This window comes from Apodemus sylvaticus, chromosome 7 (assembly GCF_947179515.1).
Source record: "Apodemus sylvaticus chromosome 7, mApoSyl1.1, whole genome shotgun sequence".
Lineage (NCBI taxonomy): Eukaryota > Metazoa > Chordata > Mammalia > Rodentia > Muridae > Apodemus > Apodemus sylvaticus.
Window position 1 is genome coordinate 59,008,431 of NC_067478.1, and position 15,707 is coordinate 59,024,137.

Below are 15,707 nucleotides of genomic sequence, written 5' to 3' on the forward strand. Positions count from 1 at the left end.
ATATTAACATAATGCGGTCAGAAAACAAGCAAGCCCTAAGCATTGTATGCTGTAGAGTGTACTTACTGGTGTTTAAAGCTTTTTAAGTTTTGAAACAGAACTCAGCTGGTAGAGCACTCCCTTAGCATGCATGAAATCCTGTGTTGGATTCCCAGGATCACAGAAACCAGGTGTAGTGGTGCATACCTGTCACTTGAGAGGTGCTTATTATTTCAACAACTATTTTTAATACCCACTTCTCACCCTTTATGTTTTCTGAAATGATAGACACCAAGTCTTTGTATTAATATCAATATTACATTATAATATATTAACATTAGTTGTAAGAGCCTGTGTTAATCCAGTGGGTTCTCACTTCATTCCATATAGCATGTCCCTTGGTGAGTAGCAGCAGAAATTTAAAATGCTTCTATAATTACCAATGCCACAAAGGATAGCTGGGATATTTTCATGCATTAATTTTTAGCTGTTAAGGTTTCATGGTTAGTTTTCTCCCTGACTGAATTTTTGGCCATCGAAGCAGACTTCTATCAGGATCTCACAGCCACAGAATGCCTATCCATTTGTATATTTACTCTCTCACTCTCCAGAACCCATATATGGAAGGAGAAAACAGACATCCTAAGTTTGTCCTCTGACCTCCGCATGCATGCTGTGGCAAACATCTGCCCTTGATGTCCCCAATCACACGCACAACATCAACAATAAAGTCTTTTAAAAAGCAGGGGGCGGGGGGAGTCAATTATAATGGAGACAAAGTCTTTTTTAGGATGTGACTCCTTTATTAGGTTACATGTTCCACTTAAGTTTTGGTAAAGCAGGAACTTTATCCCGAGCTTTAAGAATGCTTAACATTGTGCTGGGAATGTAGACCAGAGACATAACTATAGCTTTGGGTGACCTGTCTGCCTTGTCTGAACTCTGGATAAGTTGTCAGTTTTGGCTATTGTCTCACTCAAAACAATAGCATTATTCAAAACAAAACTGATTCCTATGATAAAAGTTGGGGCCAGGGTTTTTACATCAGCTTGTCAGGCTGTAGAAACAGGACCAGGGTTGGCTGTCTTCTAGCTCCCTTTCCCCAGCTCTACTGATTCCAATTCTCATCCTGATGTGCTAGCTCAAGTAGCATGGGAATGCGGATGTTCACTTTTACTGAGTGATAAAGGCCACGTCTGTAAGTGAGGTCTGGATAAGTCAACACCAAATCCATCCCTCAGTTACCTAGTATCTGATTTCTCAAGGGTCTAAATGCCATTTTCTTCATTGTATTTTCCTAGTTTGACAAAGGACAGTTTTTTTTTTTTTAAAGATTTATTTATTGTTATATGTAAGTACACTGCCGCTGTCTTCAGACACACTAGAGGAGGGCGTCAGATCTCATTCTGGATGGTTGTGAGGCACCATGTGCTTGCTGGGATTTGAACTTAGGACCTTCAGAAGAGCAGTCAGTGTTCTTAACCACTGAGCCATCTAAGCCCCCTCCCATTCGTGTATACAAAGATGTAGAAACAAATATATATTTGTACTACAACTTTAACAAAGATTTGTGTTTTGCTTGCATGTATGTCTATATGTCTGTATGTTCACCACATGCATAGAGACCTCAGAAGTCAAAAGAGGATGTTGGATTCCCTGGATCTGTAATGACAGGTGGTTATGAGGCACCATGTGGGGGCTGGGAGCCAAGGGTCCTCTTGAAGAACAAGTGCTCTTAACCACTGATCCATCTCTCAAGCCTCTGGATTTTGGATAAAGATTAGAATTTCCAGTAATTGGTTAAGATGTAGATAATTTAAAATGTATGATCACTGATAAGGACCAGGTCAAAAATAAGTGACATGACACAGGGGATTGCTGTTTGGAGCACGGCCTTGGTTCTGCTATACTAGTTATATTCATCTCACTCCTCTAGCTCTGGTTGCTCACACTGACAATTATCTTTGAATATGTTCTTTGAAAAGAAAGTGTGTGAGATTTTCTTAGTAAAATTCCATCCACATTCAGGTCTGCCTCTGGTATATTCAATATTAGATAAAATTACAATTGACAAGGGGAACAGAATTTTATTGAAGGATACCTTTTCCAAGTCCCTCTTCAGTTTATCTGGTATTTTGACAACTCCCTGCTAACCAGCTGCATCAAGTATTACTCACAACAAGTTTTAAAACGAGTTTATTGAAGAATATTCTTATGAAGGCAACTACTTTTGATTTGTCATTAAAAAAAAGTTACATTTCTTTATGCTGTGTACTAAAGGTCATTTAAGAGAACAGAGTCACATGCTTCTCTCTGTGGGATCCTTGGGTAGTATATATAGCACAGTGTTGTCATTTCTGCACCGTGAGAATAAATAAAAAAAAGTCTTTTCCATGTTTCTCTTCAAAACGCGATGAAAATAACAGAAGGTGGCATAAAAAAGTCGCATTTCTCTACTTATTCCGTAGTATTGGAGCCAGTATCTAGAAACAGGAAAGAGATCAATTCAAGGAGCGAGTCCTAAACATTAGTACTTTAGGAACAACTAGGAAAAGGAAAAGTCGTTTATGGACAGAGGAGGAGGCAGGTGGACAGGGGCACTCTGGAAAGGCCCTGCCAAGGTCAACAGCTTCCTTCCCAAGGCAGAGATAAGACACAGCCTAAACCTCTAAAAGTGTTTGCTGTGGGCTAATATAATCAACTTCTCCATGCTACATCCTGCTTGGAAATACAGAAACCTTCTGGTCTAGCTATTGCTGCCCTTTGCTCTGCTACTTTAGTGGAAACACAGCTTTAGGACACCAATTTTTACAAGAATGGAATTTTAATGAACTGAACTTAATTTTTGAAGGCCAAATTGTATTTTATCCATGTCTATGATTTCATCTTTTTCCGTGGACACAGATAAAATGGAATCCATCACAACCATTTCTTAAGCATTTAAATCTTGGTTGAGGATCAATTACTATGGCTTCATTTAAATGAGGGCAGCTCTCCAGTGACCCCCCTAACTGAAATTGACATGGGTAATTTGCTACTTCTTATTGCCTGAGGTTGAAATACAATCTTGTAACTTTAAACAAGAACAGCACTAAGGACCACCAGGCAGAAGCTCCTGGAAGTGAACACATCTACCCACACTGGGCTCTTTCTGCTATTATTAAGGTTCCTGAGAGACTTTTGTTATATGGTTCAAATGGCAGAATCTGACCCTCTACTATGCACATCTTTCCTGCTTAGTACAATAGCCACCAGTTAGCAACATGTAGCTGTTTAAAATTTCAATTAATTCAAATTAGCTAATGAAATGAAATAGGATGAAAGTTTTTAGTTGCCCTACTCACATTTTAAGTGTTCAAGAGACATGACTACTGAGACATGACTATGTGACTACTAAGGACTGCAGACAGAACATTTTCATCATTACAGAAATTCTCCTCAATAGTATTGGTGCTCATCACCTGCTCCTTCCTCTAGGGCTAAGGATTGAACCTAAGACCTCATATATGCTGAGTCCTCTATCAATGTGCTAACTCCAGCCCTCTCTTTACTCTTTCAGACAGGATTTCTTTTAAGTTGCTCAGGCTGGCCTTGAGCTCACTCTACAACTTAGGCAAACCTTGAAGATGGTATCTCCATTTCAGCTTCCCAAATAAAGCAGATTACAGTTCTGTGCTACCTGGCCCATTTACATCAATTAATTTATTTCTCTAATTCTATGGTCTAATAAACACTTAAAAGCCCAAGGGTTAAAAGGATGTTATTAGGTTAAATTACAAGAGAAAATGTATATAAATTATTTCAAATATAAAAGTTATTTTGTAGAGCAGGAAACAGTATCACCTTTGTAGAAATGGAAAATAACAGGTGACCTAAATGTACACTGTTCCTAGCAAAAATAAAAGATCGTAAGTATCTGCTGGTATACAAAGAAGTCTCTAGGACTATGCTAAGGAGTCCTAGCCAGATTTATGATGAGTAAGTCAGTATAATGGTGCTAATTTCCTAGATGTTTTGTCATCTGGAAGAACTTTGGAAAAAAGCCTGAATAGATGTGGTAGCATGTCTTTAGTCCCAGCATTTCGGAGGCAGAGACAGGCAGACATCTGAGTGTGAGTCCAGCCTGGTATACAGTGAGTTCCAGGAAATTAGATTAAAAAGAATAATCTATGTGAAAAATAATGTATGTGTAAACATATCTTTGTGTACAGATGCATTACTATAAAATACATTCCTAATACTTGAAAATCGTTTTACTTGTGAAGCTGAACACTTCTCTGTAGAGGTGGGTCACAAATGGAACTTTTCTGTATTCTCTACATTTCTTCATTGATTAGATATCTCTTTAAAAATCCAAACAATGGGTAGGCAGGGTAGCACATGCCTTTAATCCCAGCACTTAGGAAGCAGAGGCAGGAGAATTTCTCTGCGTATGAAGACAGCCTAGTTTACATAGTGAGTTCTAGTCCAGTGAGGGCTACTGAAATCCTGTCTCAAAAACCAAAACCAACAAAATCCACAAGAAATGGGGATATTACTTTCTATATCTCTATTGGCCTTCCTTCTCATAACTCCCTCCTTGTAGTGTCTTTTATAGTACAGGGACTGGATCTTTAAACACAAGCTGCTTGGATTATAAATTAAATACATAATAAAACTCAGGTTGGGGCATGACTTAGTACTAGAGCACAAATACAGCAAGTACAAGGCCTTGGCTCTATTTAAAAATAAACACAAGGAAATAAGCAGTCACAGAGCACAAAGCAGAGGTGTGCCACTTTAACCTGAAAATGTAAGGACCTGAAAAAACTTCAAGGTCTGATATGGAAAATTCTCTTGCATAAAATGTGCAAGTCAGAGGAATGGTTATCTCTCATTATAACTGCCAGATTCATGATCAGTTTAAATCAGCTTTAAAATAATTAACTTCTTATATATAAAGTGTAGGGTTAACCAGCAACACAGGAATTTTAAGATAAATGGTCAAAACTATATTACTTCTTTAAGGAGAAAGGTGGCAGTGAGAAGCCTAATGACTGCTTCAAAATAAGCAACTCAAAGGAAAGAAATTTAGGAAATAGCTTATTTTCTTTGCACATGAATTTAATCTGTGTTAAGTGTCTATGTGTCACCTGAGCGTACAGATGAAAGGCCAGTAGAGAACAGATGTAGGATCCTGAAGCTAGGTTTTTAATCTGAGGGTGATCACCTAGCTACTTTCCTTTGAGGTTTTCAGACAGATCAAGATAATTAAAGAGGAGAAAAAGATATTTCAACAAGTTCTGCTTTCACAGTAATTAGGGGAGCACTTACTTTTACCATCACAGGCTACAATTTTCACTTTATCCACTTTTATAAGTTCTGTCACCTCTCTGAATTCAACATCATTCAATACAAAAGTCCAAACATTATCGCAGAATCTGTATGTATTTAGAGAGCCCTTTAAAACAAAACATTGAGAAATGCCATGAGAAGCCATTGTTTCCCCTCATGCTTTATTTCAAAGCAACCCAAGAAAGCTCAGCTACCAAGTATAGAGCTGCTAAAAGCAGTGTGCTTAGTGCTTAGCTTAATTTTTTTAATTACTTACTTAATTTCATCTACTTAGAACCAAGCAAGAGAAAACCTGGATAAGTCAGCTCAGGGAAGAATTTAAAAACATTTTAGCTAGCCTACTATTTTCAGTACTCTAAAACAATGTGCAAATTACTTACCTGAGATGAAAAGGTGTATGAAAGCTTGAATTTGTATGTCTACTGCCCTCTTGTGGATAAATTATGAAAATTTCATTTGAGTTCTCTCTCTTTTTTAACATTCGATATATTCTTTATTTACGTTTCAAATGATATCCCCTTTTCCTGGATCCCCCCCTCTCTTGAGATAGGATCTCTCTACATAGCCCTGTCTAACCTGGAACTCACTATGTAGACCAGGCTGTCCTTGAACTGTCTATTTCTTTCTCCCAAGTGTTAGGATTAAAGGTGTGAATCACTATACTCTGCCCATTTGATTACTTTTTTTTTTTTTTTTTTACTATATGCATGCATCTATGTGTTTGGTACATGCTTGCCTGAGTTTATATGTACTACATTTGTACAGATGACTCTATCAGTCAGGGGAGGGAATCTAATCCCCTGGAACTGGAATCACAGGTAGCTGTGACCACCTGACAAGGGTGCTGGGAACCAAACCCAGATTTTCTGCAAGAGCAGTTTTCTTAGCCATTAAACTTTCTCTACAGCTACAGCCCTCACTTTTGACTTTTTGTTTTTTTGAGATTGGGTTTTACTATGTAGTTCTGACTGTTCTGGAATTCAGTATATAGACCAGGCTGGCCTCCAACTCAAAGAGATCTGCTTCCGGAGTGCTAGAATTAAACACATGTACCTGGCTCCATTTAATATTTAAGACTCCATATTCCATCGTGTGTTCATTTTCTAAACTTGTATAAAAGCCGAGATTTTTTAAAAACATTAAGCCAAATCCTATTATTGGTTCAGAAGCATCACTGTTGCCTATTATTTAAGACTACTTCTAAATCAGCTTTTTTTTTTGCGACTCTACATAGTGTCTCTTTAGCTAGAATTTAGAAAATTACCAATTTGTTTCTCTCCATTTTACAATATCCACAGCTGTCAAGTTCAGTTAGATGTGCCTTTTAAAGTCTCTTCTCATCCACTTGTCAAATTTTATACTATTAGAGACATGACAACCCCCGACCCCGCCCCCCCCCCCCTTTCAAGCCCTGGCTGAACTCGGTCTGTAGAGTTCTGGCCTCAGAGGCAGAGGCAGAGGCAGAGGCAGAGGCAGAGGCAGAAGCAGAGGCAGAGGCTGAGATCCACCCGACTCTGCCTTCCCAGTGCTATGATTAGAGGTATGTGCTATTATGCCTGGCTGATACATTTTTTTTTTGACTATGTGTGTAGTTTGTAAGTATGTAAAACTGATAAGACATTTATATATAACATAAACACATTTTATTTCTTGAGTAAAATATAAGTCAAATAGAGACCTCATCTATCTTGTTTACCTTTGCATTTGCAGTGCCGAGAGCAACCTAATAAGGCACTTAAAAGCTTAAAAAAATACATTCCTTTGTATTTTATCAACAGAATATTCTTCTTGCCTTAAAACTGAAGTTTTCTTAAGTGTAAAGTAACTCTTAGGTTCTTTTCCTGTATTGGCCTTCATGTTTTACTTCTAGAGTAGGGTTGTATCTTGTAACATAGTGTAAGATATTAGAGAACTATAACAGGGTAACAACAAACATCATTATTCACGATGTGTCTCCACCGACATCACATGATAAACTGTTTTGCCACATCTTGCACTAAGTTCTTAACTATAAATCACCATAAGATTGAGAGTGGTATTTTGTTCAAAGCAGAGATGATCTGGAAGACAGCCAGCTACCAGAACAGACTTTATAAGCCAAGCTATCTAGGGTAGATGGGAGGCAATAGGATGATGCTACAGATAGCCAACCTTTCCTGAAGGACAGTGCGTGAAACACACAACTGAACTTAAGAATTACTTATCACTTACCTTCCATCTTGCAGCTAATACTTTCAGGCCTTTGAAATCTCAGAAACTCTCCAGGGGAAAACAAGCCAAACATATATAGGAAGATTTGTGAAACAATAAAATTAAAATCTAAAAGCAATTCTGTAACACATGGAATGGATGAACTTAGCACAGCTGACTTAACAACATATCATTCAACTATCATAGAACAAGTTCCCAAACCAGACTAACCCAATCTTCCTGCTATGATGAGTTAAGTCAATGCAAGCTCTCAGTGTTCACATGTACAGACTTCCAGATACAGGAAAATATCCTTACCCTGAAATTGACTCTGTTCCTGACTCTCTGAGCCAATGCTGAATTTATAGCTTTATCAAACTGAAGTAGAACTTGAAGGGCAAGCTGGGGGGTGATCTGTTGAGACTGAGAAAAAAAAAAGAATATAAAATTCGCTAAGAACACTTAAGACAAATCAAGTATACTGATTATAGTCTAAAAGTTAACATAAGTTATTCCGAACTTGTGAAGTATAAAAACCCTTATTCTTCTGTGACAGTGAAGCAAAGTCTGAAAATAACTACACTATCTTGACAAGAAAAGGAAACTTGTGGTGAGCTTGTAAAGCCAGAAAAGATTTGCTAATCCTTCAGTGGCTGGACAAAATATTCAACAAATGGGAAGCCAAGATTTTTCTTTTTTTGTTTTGTTTCAAGACAGGGTTTTTCTGTGTGATCTTGGTGTCTTAGCACTCATTTTTATAAATCAGGCTGGCCTTGAACTCACAGAGATCTGCCTACCTCTGCCTCCTGAGTGCTAGGATTAAAAATGTGCACCACCACTGCTACTGTCCAGCTAATATATTTTTCTCTTAATAAATCATTTGAGACCTATATATAAAGAACAAAACAAAACAAAACCAAATCATACCAAAGTCTATATAATAACACCAGAGCAGATGGGACCAGGCATGGATGGTGATGCACAGCTGTAATCCCATGTCATCCCAGCAGGCGGGGGCAAGGGCAGGAAGACCAGAAGCTCTAGGTTATATATTCTTATTCCCCCTGCCCCTCTCTCATTGATATCTAGGCTATTCTCTTTCTTTCATAAATATTTATTAATTTTTATGTATTGAGTGATTTGTCTTTATATACACCCAGAAGAGGCATTCAGATGGTTGTATAGATTACAGGTGGTTGTAAGCCATCATATGGTTGCTTTGAATTGAATCAATTAGTACCCTCAACTGCATCTCTTTATCTCTTATCATCTGTTAGCTCTTTAGCCTTCTAGGCCATTCTTAACTACACACTATTCAATGACAGCCTGGACTCTGTCTCAAAAAACAAAGCAACCTCACTCCCATATTTCCCTCCATATTCTAACAGAACATAAAAAGAAATACTTAGCACTTTCTTAGTTGTGTGATTTGAGTAAGATTAATTCTCCTAAAATTGAAACAGAAATTCAAAATTCTAACTCAAATCTCAAAGAATTTTATAATACTGGACAGAATTACTTTTAAAGTGATAAATTTGCCTTTCCTCTAAATGTAAGATGAGAAGACTAATTTCAGGGATCATTTCTGTAGTTAATCATTAAACATCAGAAGGCAAAACCATTAATTTTACAATTTTTTAACAAGACATTTTTTGGCCGCACCTGTATGAGCTCATCAAGGCTCTCTTGAAGACTGTTCCCCAAAGTTGTATTTCTGTATAACTGATATGCCATGGCTTAAAAGGAAGCAATTACTTTTTCTTCAAGCTTGCATTGATGTCCTACAAATTTAATATAAAAGACCAACTTGTAACAATGTAAATTATATAGTAGTCTATCACTTAAAGTATGCTAACATGGAACTATGGGACCTCAATTACAAATAACTACATCAATTATCTTGTAAGTTCAAAGAAGTTGATTTTTCTGATTTTAGCACCAGTGTGATATTAATCTTTTTAATTCAGTATGCTGACAGATTCATTAAAATGTGCATCTTTATTTTTTCCACAGGTTTCCCTTAGTTTAGAATTTTCCACATAGCATAATTCTACCTGCTGTCACATAGTGACGTGACATCTGCACTTGGGACCTTTGTTTTTCTGTTTTTTTAAAATTCCATTAAGAGTTTTCACCAAAAGGATGGCACTATGATAGGAAACAGACAAGATGAATAAAGATGAACAGATCCTAAAATCTGTCTACAAAGGGTAATGGACACACAAAAAGGTTAAATTTTATGTAAAAAGAAATAATTCATTGTATGATGTAGGCTACTTTAAGGACTGAGTTGGCTTAGAAAAGCTTCCCAGTTTTTAAAGGAAAGCCACTTAGAATGGGTAAAGGTAGAAGAGGGTAACAAAAGCCACAGAAGTGTGAAAGTGTAACGTTTGTGGAAATCTCTGTGAGTAGAGAGGAGCAGCAGGTGAGGCCGAAACACGGGACAAGACGAGTTTGCCCCACAGAGAGCTGAAGGCAACAAAAGCCCTTGAAACAACACTTCAAGCAAGAAAGGCAGAAAATCCAGCTTATGGGACCTGAAAAGGGTTATAGAAGTACAGACAACACATGTGGCCTCACAGTACTTATAGGCCAGAGATGGACAGGAGGAGACATATTAAAACAATCATTCTCAGAGGAGACTTGGTGAGGCCAGAGAGGCGGCTCAACAGTTAAGAGCCCTAGCAGCTCTTCCAGTGGATCCAGGCTTGATTGCAGGTAACCACATGGCAGCTCGAAATCATCTGTAACTCCAGTTCCAGGGAATCTGACACCCTCACACAGACATATATGCAGGCAAAACACAAATGTACATAAAATAAAAAAAAAAAAATCTAGGCCAGGCAGTGGTGGCGTAAGCCTGTAATCCCAGCACTCTGGGAGGCAGAGGCAGGCAGATTTCTGAGTTCAAGGCCAGCCTGGTCTACAGAGTGAGTTCCAGAGAAACCCTGTCTCGAAAAAACTAAATCAAAAAAAAAAAAAAAAAAAAAAATCAACCAACCAACGAACAAACCCAAAACAATACAACAGAACTAGAAATCCTTCCTGAATCCTAAGGAGCTCCTCTCCAAGAAGGAGTACAAGGAGATTTAGTAAAACTAATGACCTGCCATCTTCAGATTACACTTGGTCAGCAACTGATCCAACAGATCATTCTGTGATCTGTTTCTTTTGGGTTGCAGCTCATGGAACTACAGTATTTCCTGTTTTCTTTGACAATTCTTCCTCAGCTCTCTGACTTCCCATTGCTGAATTACTCTAAGGCTCCGAAGTCTTCTCTTCATCTGCTTTCCTTGTTAGTTATTGCATCTACACTTATGGTCTTAAATCCCATCTATGTGTTGATGACTCTGAAACTTATATCTCCTTCCCTAACTTCTCTCTTTGTACCCATATACAGAATGGTATACTCTACATTGAAACAATTATCAAACAGCTAAGACACTTCTACAGTTAAGAGAAAATGTAGAGGACTCTTGCAGAAGACCCTAGTTCAGTCTGAGGCACCGGCATTGGGCAGATCACAACAGGCTGCAACTCTAGCTCCAGGGAATCCCATGTCTTCCTCTGGCCTCCATGAGCACCCACATACATGCATACAGGCACACACAAAGTTTCACTCCTGTCAATAACTAAGGCTTACACATACATGGCACTGTCTTTATCTACTATACTAGATACTACAGGAAGATGGGGACATCTAGTTCAGCTGTGTATGTACCACTCAGAACAATGTAATATAGTATGCATTCAAAAACTATTTGTTGAGTGAAAAAACTTGGCACATCAAAGTACTAAAACATTAGAAATACATTTACATGGGGCATATTTTTATTTTACTGACAAAATTAATGAAAACTAAAATTGAACAACTGCATCCACCTATTCCCTTCTGCCTATATATATTTCGGTCAGATCTGTCTTTATAGTCATGTCAACATGTTTTTATGAGCATGCGTTTTTCCACCTACCAGGCCCCTTTCCTCTAGCAAATGTGAAGATATCGTTTAACATTTCAAGTGATTCCTTCTTTCAGAATCAAATTTTCCCTTCCCCCATCATTTCTATCTGCAAGCAAACTGGCAGCTCCTTCTCCCACTGTGGATAGAGTAACAACAGCAGCCACTCACATCCAACTGCCCTGCCCACCTACACTGGATTCCTCTGATTGGCAAAAGTTAAGAGTTATTTGTACTCACGGCTTTCTTTCCATTCTCCCCCTGCCCCTAAACTCACAGCAAGCTTTAGGCTCTAACTGTAAAGAAACCCACGCTGCAGGTCAGCAACAGCACTGCTAAGACTGATCTTCACCAGCCTGGAGAAACGGACACAAATGACCTCTGGTTACAGGATCTCTGCTTGGTACTTCACTTTCGGGTTTGTCTTCTTAGATTCACTGATTCATCCTGCTGACTGGCCCTCTTCTCTAGGCAACCCTGGCTTGTTTGGATCTCTGCCTCCTGGGTGTTGGGATCAAGGGTATATACCACCATGCCTGGCTGGCCCGCCCTTCTCCACTCTTTACAATCACAAGACAGTATTTGACTGTTTACTATTTTTGTTCTAAACACACAGAGTAAATTTACATTCATTCTAATGACTCTGAGCATCAGCAGGCGATTCCCAAATTCACACACTCTCCTAACAATTCTCAATTCTGGAACTAATCTATTCAAAACCTTTACTTGTCCTTTGTATCTCAGTTGAAGTAACACTGTACTTCTATGGGCCCTCAACGTCATATAAACCATAAAGACAATCCAATTCCTAGCGAATCTTGTAAGGGTAACCTTCAAAACGAACCCAGAATCCAACCATTTCTCAACATCCACATTAATACTTGCTTGTGCTAGGCCACTAGTACAAGTCATTTGACTCCTGGTGTCCAGATTTTCCTTACTCTACACTTGTCCCCACACTTCATAACTTGCAGTGGGGTTATCTTTTGAAAATATGGACTAGAATATATTTTCCATCAGCTTCCATCAGGCCCGACAATCTAGCTACCCTGTATGTTTGGATTTTATCAATTTTCCGCCTCCCCTTGCACTCTCAACTGCCCCCGAGCATGACAGGCATGCCACTGCCTTTGTGATGGCTGTTCTTTCTGCCTGAAATGTTCATGCTCAGATATTAATTTGGCTAACACACAACTCCAATAACTCCACTTACTAGCACCTAAACTGACCACCACATATGAACTCCAACACCCACTATGAAACTTCTACAAACCTTTTATCTCGCTAAAATTTTTTAATAGCACTATCTGCCAACAAGTTACACAATTGTCTTATGTAAATTTTCCGCATAAAATGTAAAGTCCACGAGGGCTTTAGGTTTTGTTCACTTGATGTACCCTGAGGGCCGAGAACACTACCAGATACTCCACGAGTGTCAAACAAAACACTTAGCTCATTGAAGGTAAAAGCCAGACAGTACGTGTATGGTGAAGGGGCGAAAAAGGTCAGAGTGATAGAAACTTTAAAATAGGCCAGGAGGGCGCCATGTCACGCTCCATTTGACATCTAAGCATTATTTAGAAAACAGCTAACAGCGACTGCCTCGGCCATCTCCAATCTTTTTAAGGTGGCCGCAGCCGCAGAACTTCGGAATCCCCTCCTCACTGTGGAGCTGGAGCGCAAGCGCGGTGTGTGCCTGGTCTCAGCCAGACGCCGCTCCCCTAAGCGCGGCCTGAGGAGAGCGGGAAGGCGGCTGCTCCCGCGCGGCTGCGGCTGCCTGGGCTCGGCTTCCGCCGGCACAGCGCTCGGTACCGCCCAACTCGCCGCGCCTCCCCGCTCCCGGCCCCGCCGCAGCCTACCTGAGGGAAGGCGCTTCCGCCACGGCGGTAGCAGAGCCAGGTAGGGAGCCCGCTGCGACCACCTCCTCAGCCGCGGAAACCGCAGCCCTCTGCCTGTGACCCGGAAGTGTTCGCGCGACCCGGAGGTGACGCCACAGGAGCCACTGCGGGTCCCCACCTTAGTTTCCGAGAAGGGGCGTGGTCTCTCCCGTTGGGGCTGAGTGAGAAGCCCCTGAGGCACCTCTCTGGCTTGTCAAAATTTGTGGACTGCAGTGTAGTGCAGCGAAAGGTTTGTGAGTCATTAATCCTTTTCTTTCTTTCTTTCCTTCCTTTCTTTCGGTTTTTTTCGAGACAGGGTTTCTCTGTGTAGCCCTTGGCTGTCCTGGAACTCACTCTGTAGACCAGGCTGGCCTCGAACTCAGAAACCCGCCTTCCTCTGCCTCCCAAGTGCTGGGATTAAAGGCGTGTGCCACCACCGCCCGGCATTAATCCTTTTCATTTGGAAGATTTGCATAAACGTTGTGCCCAATACAAAAGCAAATACGTGGATATTCTGAATTTCCAGAATTTCAGATTCCTTTTTGTATTAGCCGGGGTGCTTGGTTTTCTGCTTTCCAGACAACAGCTATGGGTACTGCAAATGGCCAATGAGTACATGAATTGTGACTTTGGAGTCAATTCAAACACCAGAGGTCTGAGAATGAAACATGTTCTCCTTTGTGCCAAGCTGTAGGCTCTCCTTTTTAGCCTTTTAAAATCATATCCTTGCAACCCAAACTAGTTAAATAATTTGAAACTATGAAATACAAACCTGATTAAAGTTCAAACAAGCCGGGCAGTGGTGGTGCACGCCTTTAATCCCAGCACTTGGGAGGCAGAGGCAAGCGGATATCTGAGTTCGAGGCCAGCCTGGTCTACATTGAGTTTTCCAAGACAGCCAGGGCTACACCGAGTAACCCTGTCTCAGAAAACAAAGTTCAAATAATGTTAAGATTTTAAACAGGCTGTACTTGTTATAAATAAAAAAAAAACCAGAAGCATCCACACTACAGGGTTGCAAAGACCTAATATTTGAAAGGCTTCACCAGATAATTCAGTGTAAAAAGTTAACAATTAAAAGATGAAAACAAGGCACAATTGTATATTACAACTAATTTATTAAAATGAATTAATGCTGTAGTAATATGTGCAACAAATGATGACACACCACTGTATTTCGAACAAGTCAAAGGAAGAGAAAATAGTATATTTTTCAGATCATCAGCTTCTCACTGATGAGAACCAGAGCTGTATCCTGCAGAGGTAATCAGACTGAATTCTCATTGAAATGACAGTGCTAGAGTCAATATTATCTAAGAACAGCAAAAAGGTCACATTAAGCTAATTTTGTCTAAATGACAGCATGTGAGCTCCTAATGAAAATAGTTTTGAAGTATGAATCAAAGTGCAATGGTGTTTGATGAATTCCGAATTGTGTTCTACGTAAACAGAACCTCAAGGGCTGCAAGCCAGCAGCCCTGTACATCAATATTTACTAGCTGGGTTTTCATGAGTAAACAGTGGAGCAGCTGTTAGGACATTAACCTTTGGAAGTCTATAGACAAGGGTACAATGGAGTAACTAGCCATTACCAAGTTCTCTTGTCAAACTAGATACACAAATACACAACTTAATATTCAAGTTTTAATTATTGTAGGAAATCTTAGCTATCTGAAATAGCTTATATCATTTTTAAAACTAATTTTAATGCACTGTGTTACTCTAGCTCCACCCCCAAACCCAGGGCAGGTCCCACTCTGTACACCCACCCAGGCTGTCCCAGAACTTGCTAAGTAATCCAGACTGGCCCCAAACTGCCAATCCTCCTGCATTAGCCTCTAGTGTTGGAGTTACATGCACACACCACCATGGTAGGTCCCAAAATGATTGGTTTTCATCTGGTGCTTGATTTCAAGTGCTTTATGTGAAGTTATCAGAACATTTTACATTTGGTTCCATACCATTACATATTATATATAATAGCAACAAACTGCCCTATTCAAATTAAGAGTTACCTCTTATGGCTCCACAACCTGTTTTGTTTCAATTACCATTTAGAACTTAAAAGCTCCATTACTTGGGTCTTCTGCTGACCTGATTCTGAATTCATTTAGGATCTCGCAAAGGGAGCTGAAGGTAAAGGCTCCGCTGACAGGTCATTTGTACTAGCTTAGAACACTGGATGGCCTTAGCAATGCCCACTACACAATTCTCATTCCCTAGTATAAAGTAAACTCTCACTAGCTTCACCTATATATAAATTTTTCTTATTCCAGCCAAGATATGACTGCAGTATCTAAAGAAAATAGGGGTATGGGGAGCGAGGGGAGACAGCACAACAAAACTGATGCAGAATGGGGTGGTTACC

The 15,707-nt window shown here is 39.7% G+C and overlaps 1 protein-coding gene across 2 annotated transcripts; it reads right to left on the reverse strand.

Annotated features, from left to right (window-relative positions):
• Positions 1-2,159: 2,159 nt before the first annotated feature.
• On the reverse strand, positions 2,160-13,444 carry Gtf2a2 (general transcription factor IIA subunit 2). 2 transcript variants are annotated; one of them, XM_052187901.1, is made up of 5 exons: positions 13,322-13,442; positions 9,166-9,284; positions 7,822-7,926; positions 5,293-5,419; positions 2,160-2,462 (listed from the first exon to the last, which is right to left on the reverse strand). In XM_052187901.1, the coding sequence occupies exons 2-5, from the start codon at positions 9,235-9,237 to the stop codon at positions 2,437-2,439; spliced, it is 330 nt and encodes a 109-aa protein (XP_052043861.1). In that variant the 5' UTR covers positions 9,238-9,284; positions 13,322-13,442; the 3' UTR covers positions 2,160-2,436. The 2 variants fall into 2 exon arrangements, with proteins under 2 accessions (XP_052043861.1, XP_052043862.1); XM_052187902.1 differs by lacking the exon at positions 5,293-5,419 and having other exon boundaries at positions 13,322-13,444.
• Positions 13,445-15,707: the final 2,263 nt, after the last annotated feature.

What these genes read in the sequence shown, in the direction of transcription:
- Gtf2a2 (XM_052187901.1), bottom strand. Translation starts at nt 9,237, where the DNA reads ATGGCATATCAGTTATACAGAAATACAACTTTGGGGAACAGTCTTCAA. An exon ending in GCCTTGATGAGCTCATACAG is followed by an intron (nt 7,927 to 9,165) that starts GTGCGGCCAAAA and finishes TTTTTTTCTCAG; the next exon opens with TCTCAACAGATCACCCCCCA. An exon ending in TGTAGCCTGTGATGGTAAAA is followed by an intron (nt 2,463 to 5,292) that starts GTAAGTGCTCCC and finishes TCCTGTTTCTAG; the next exon opens with ATACTGGCTCCAATACTACG.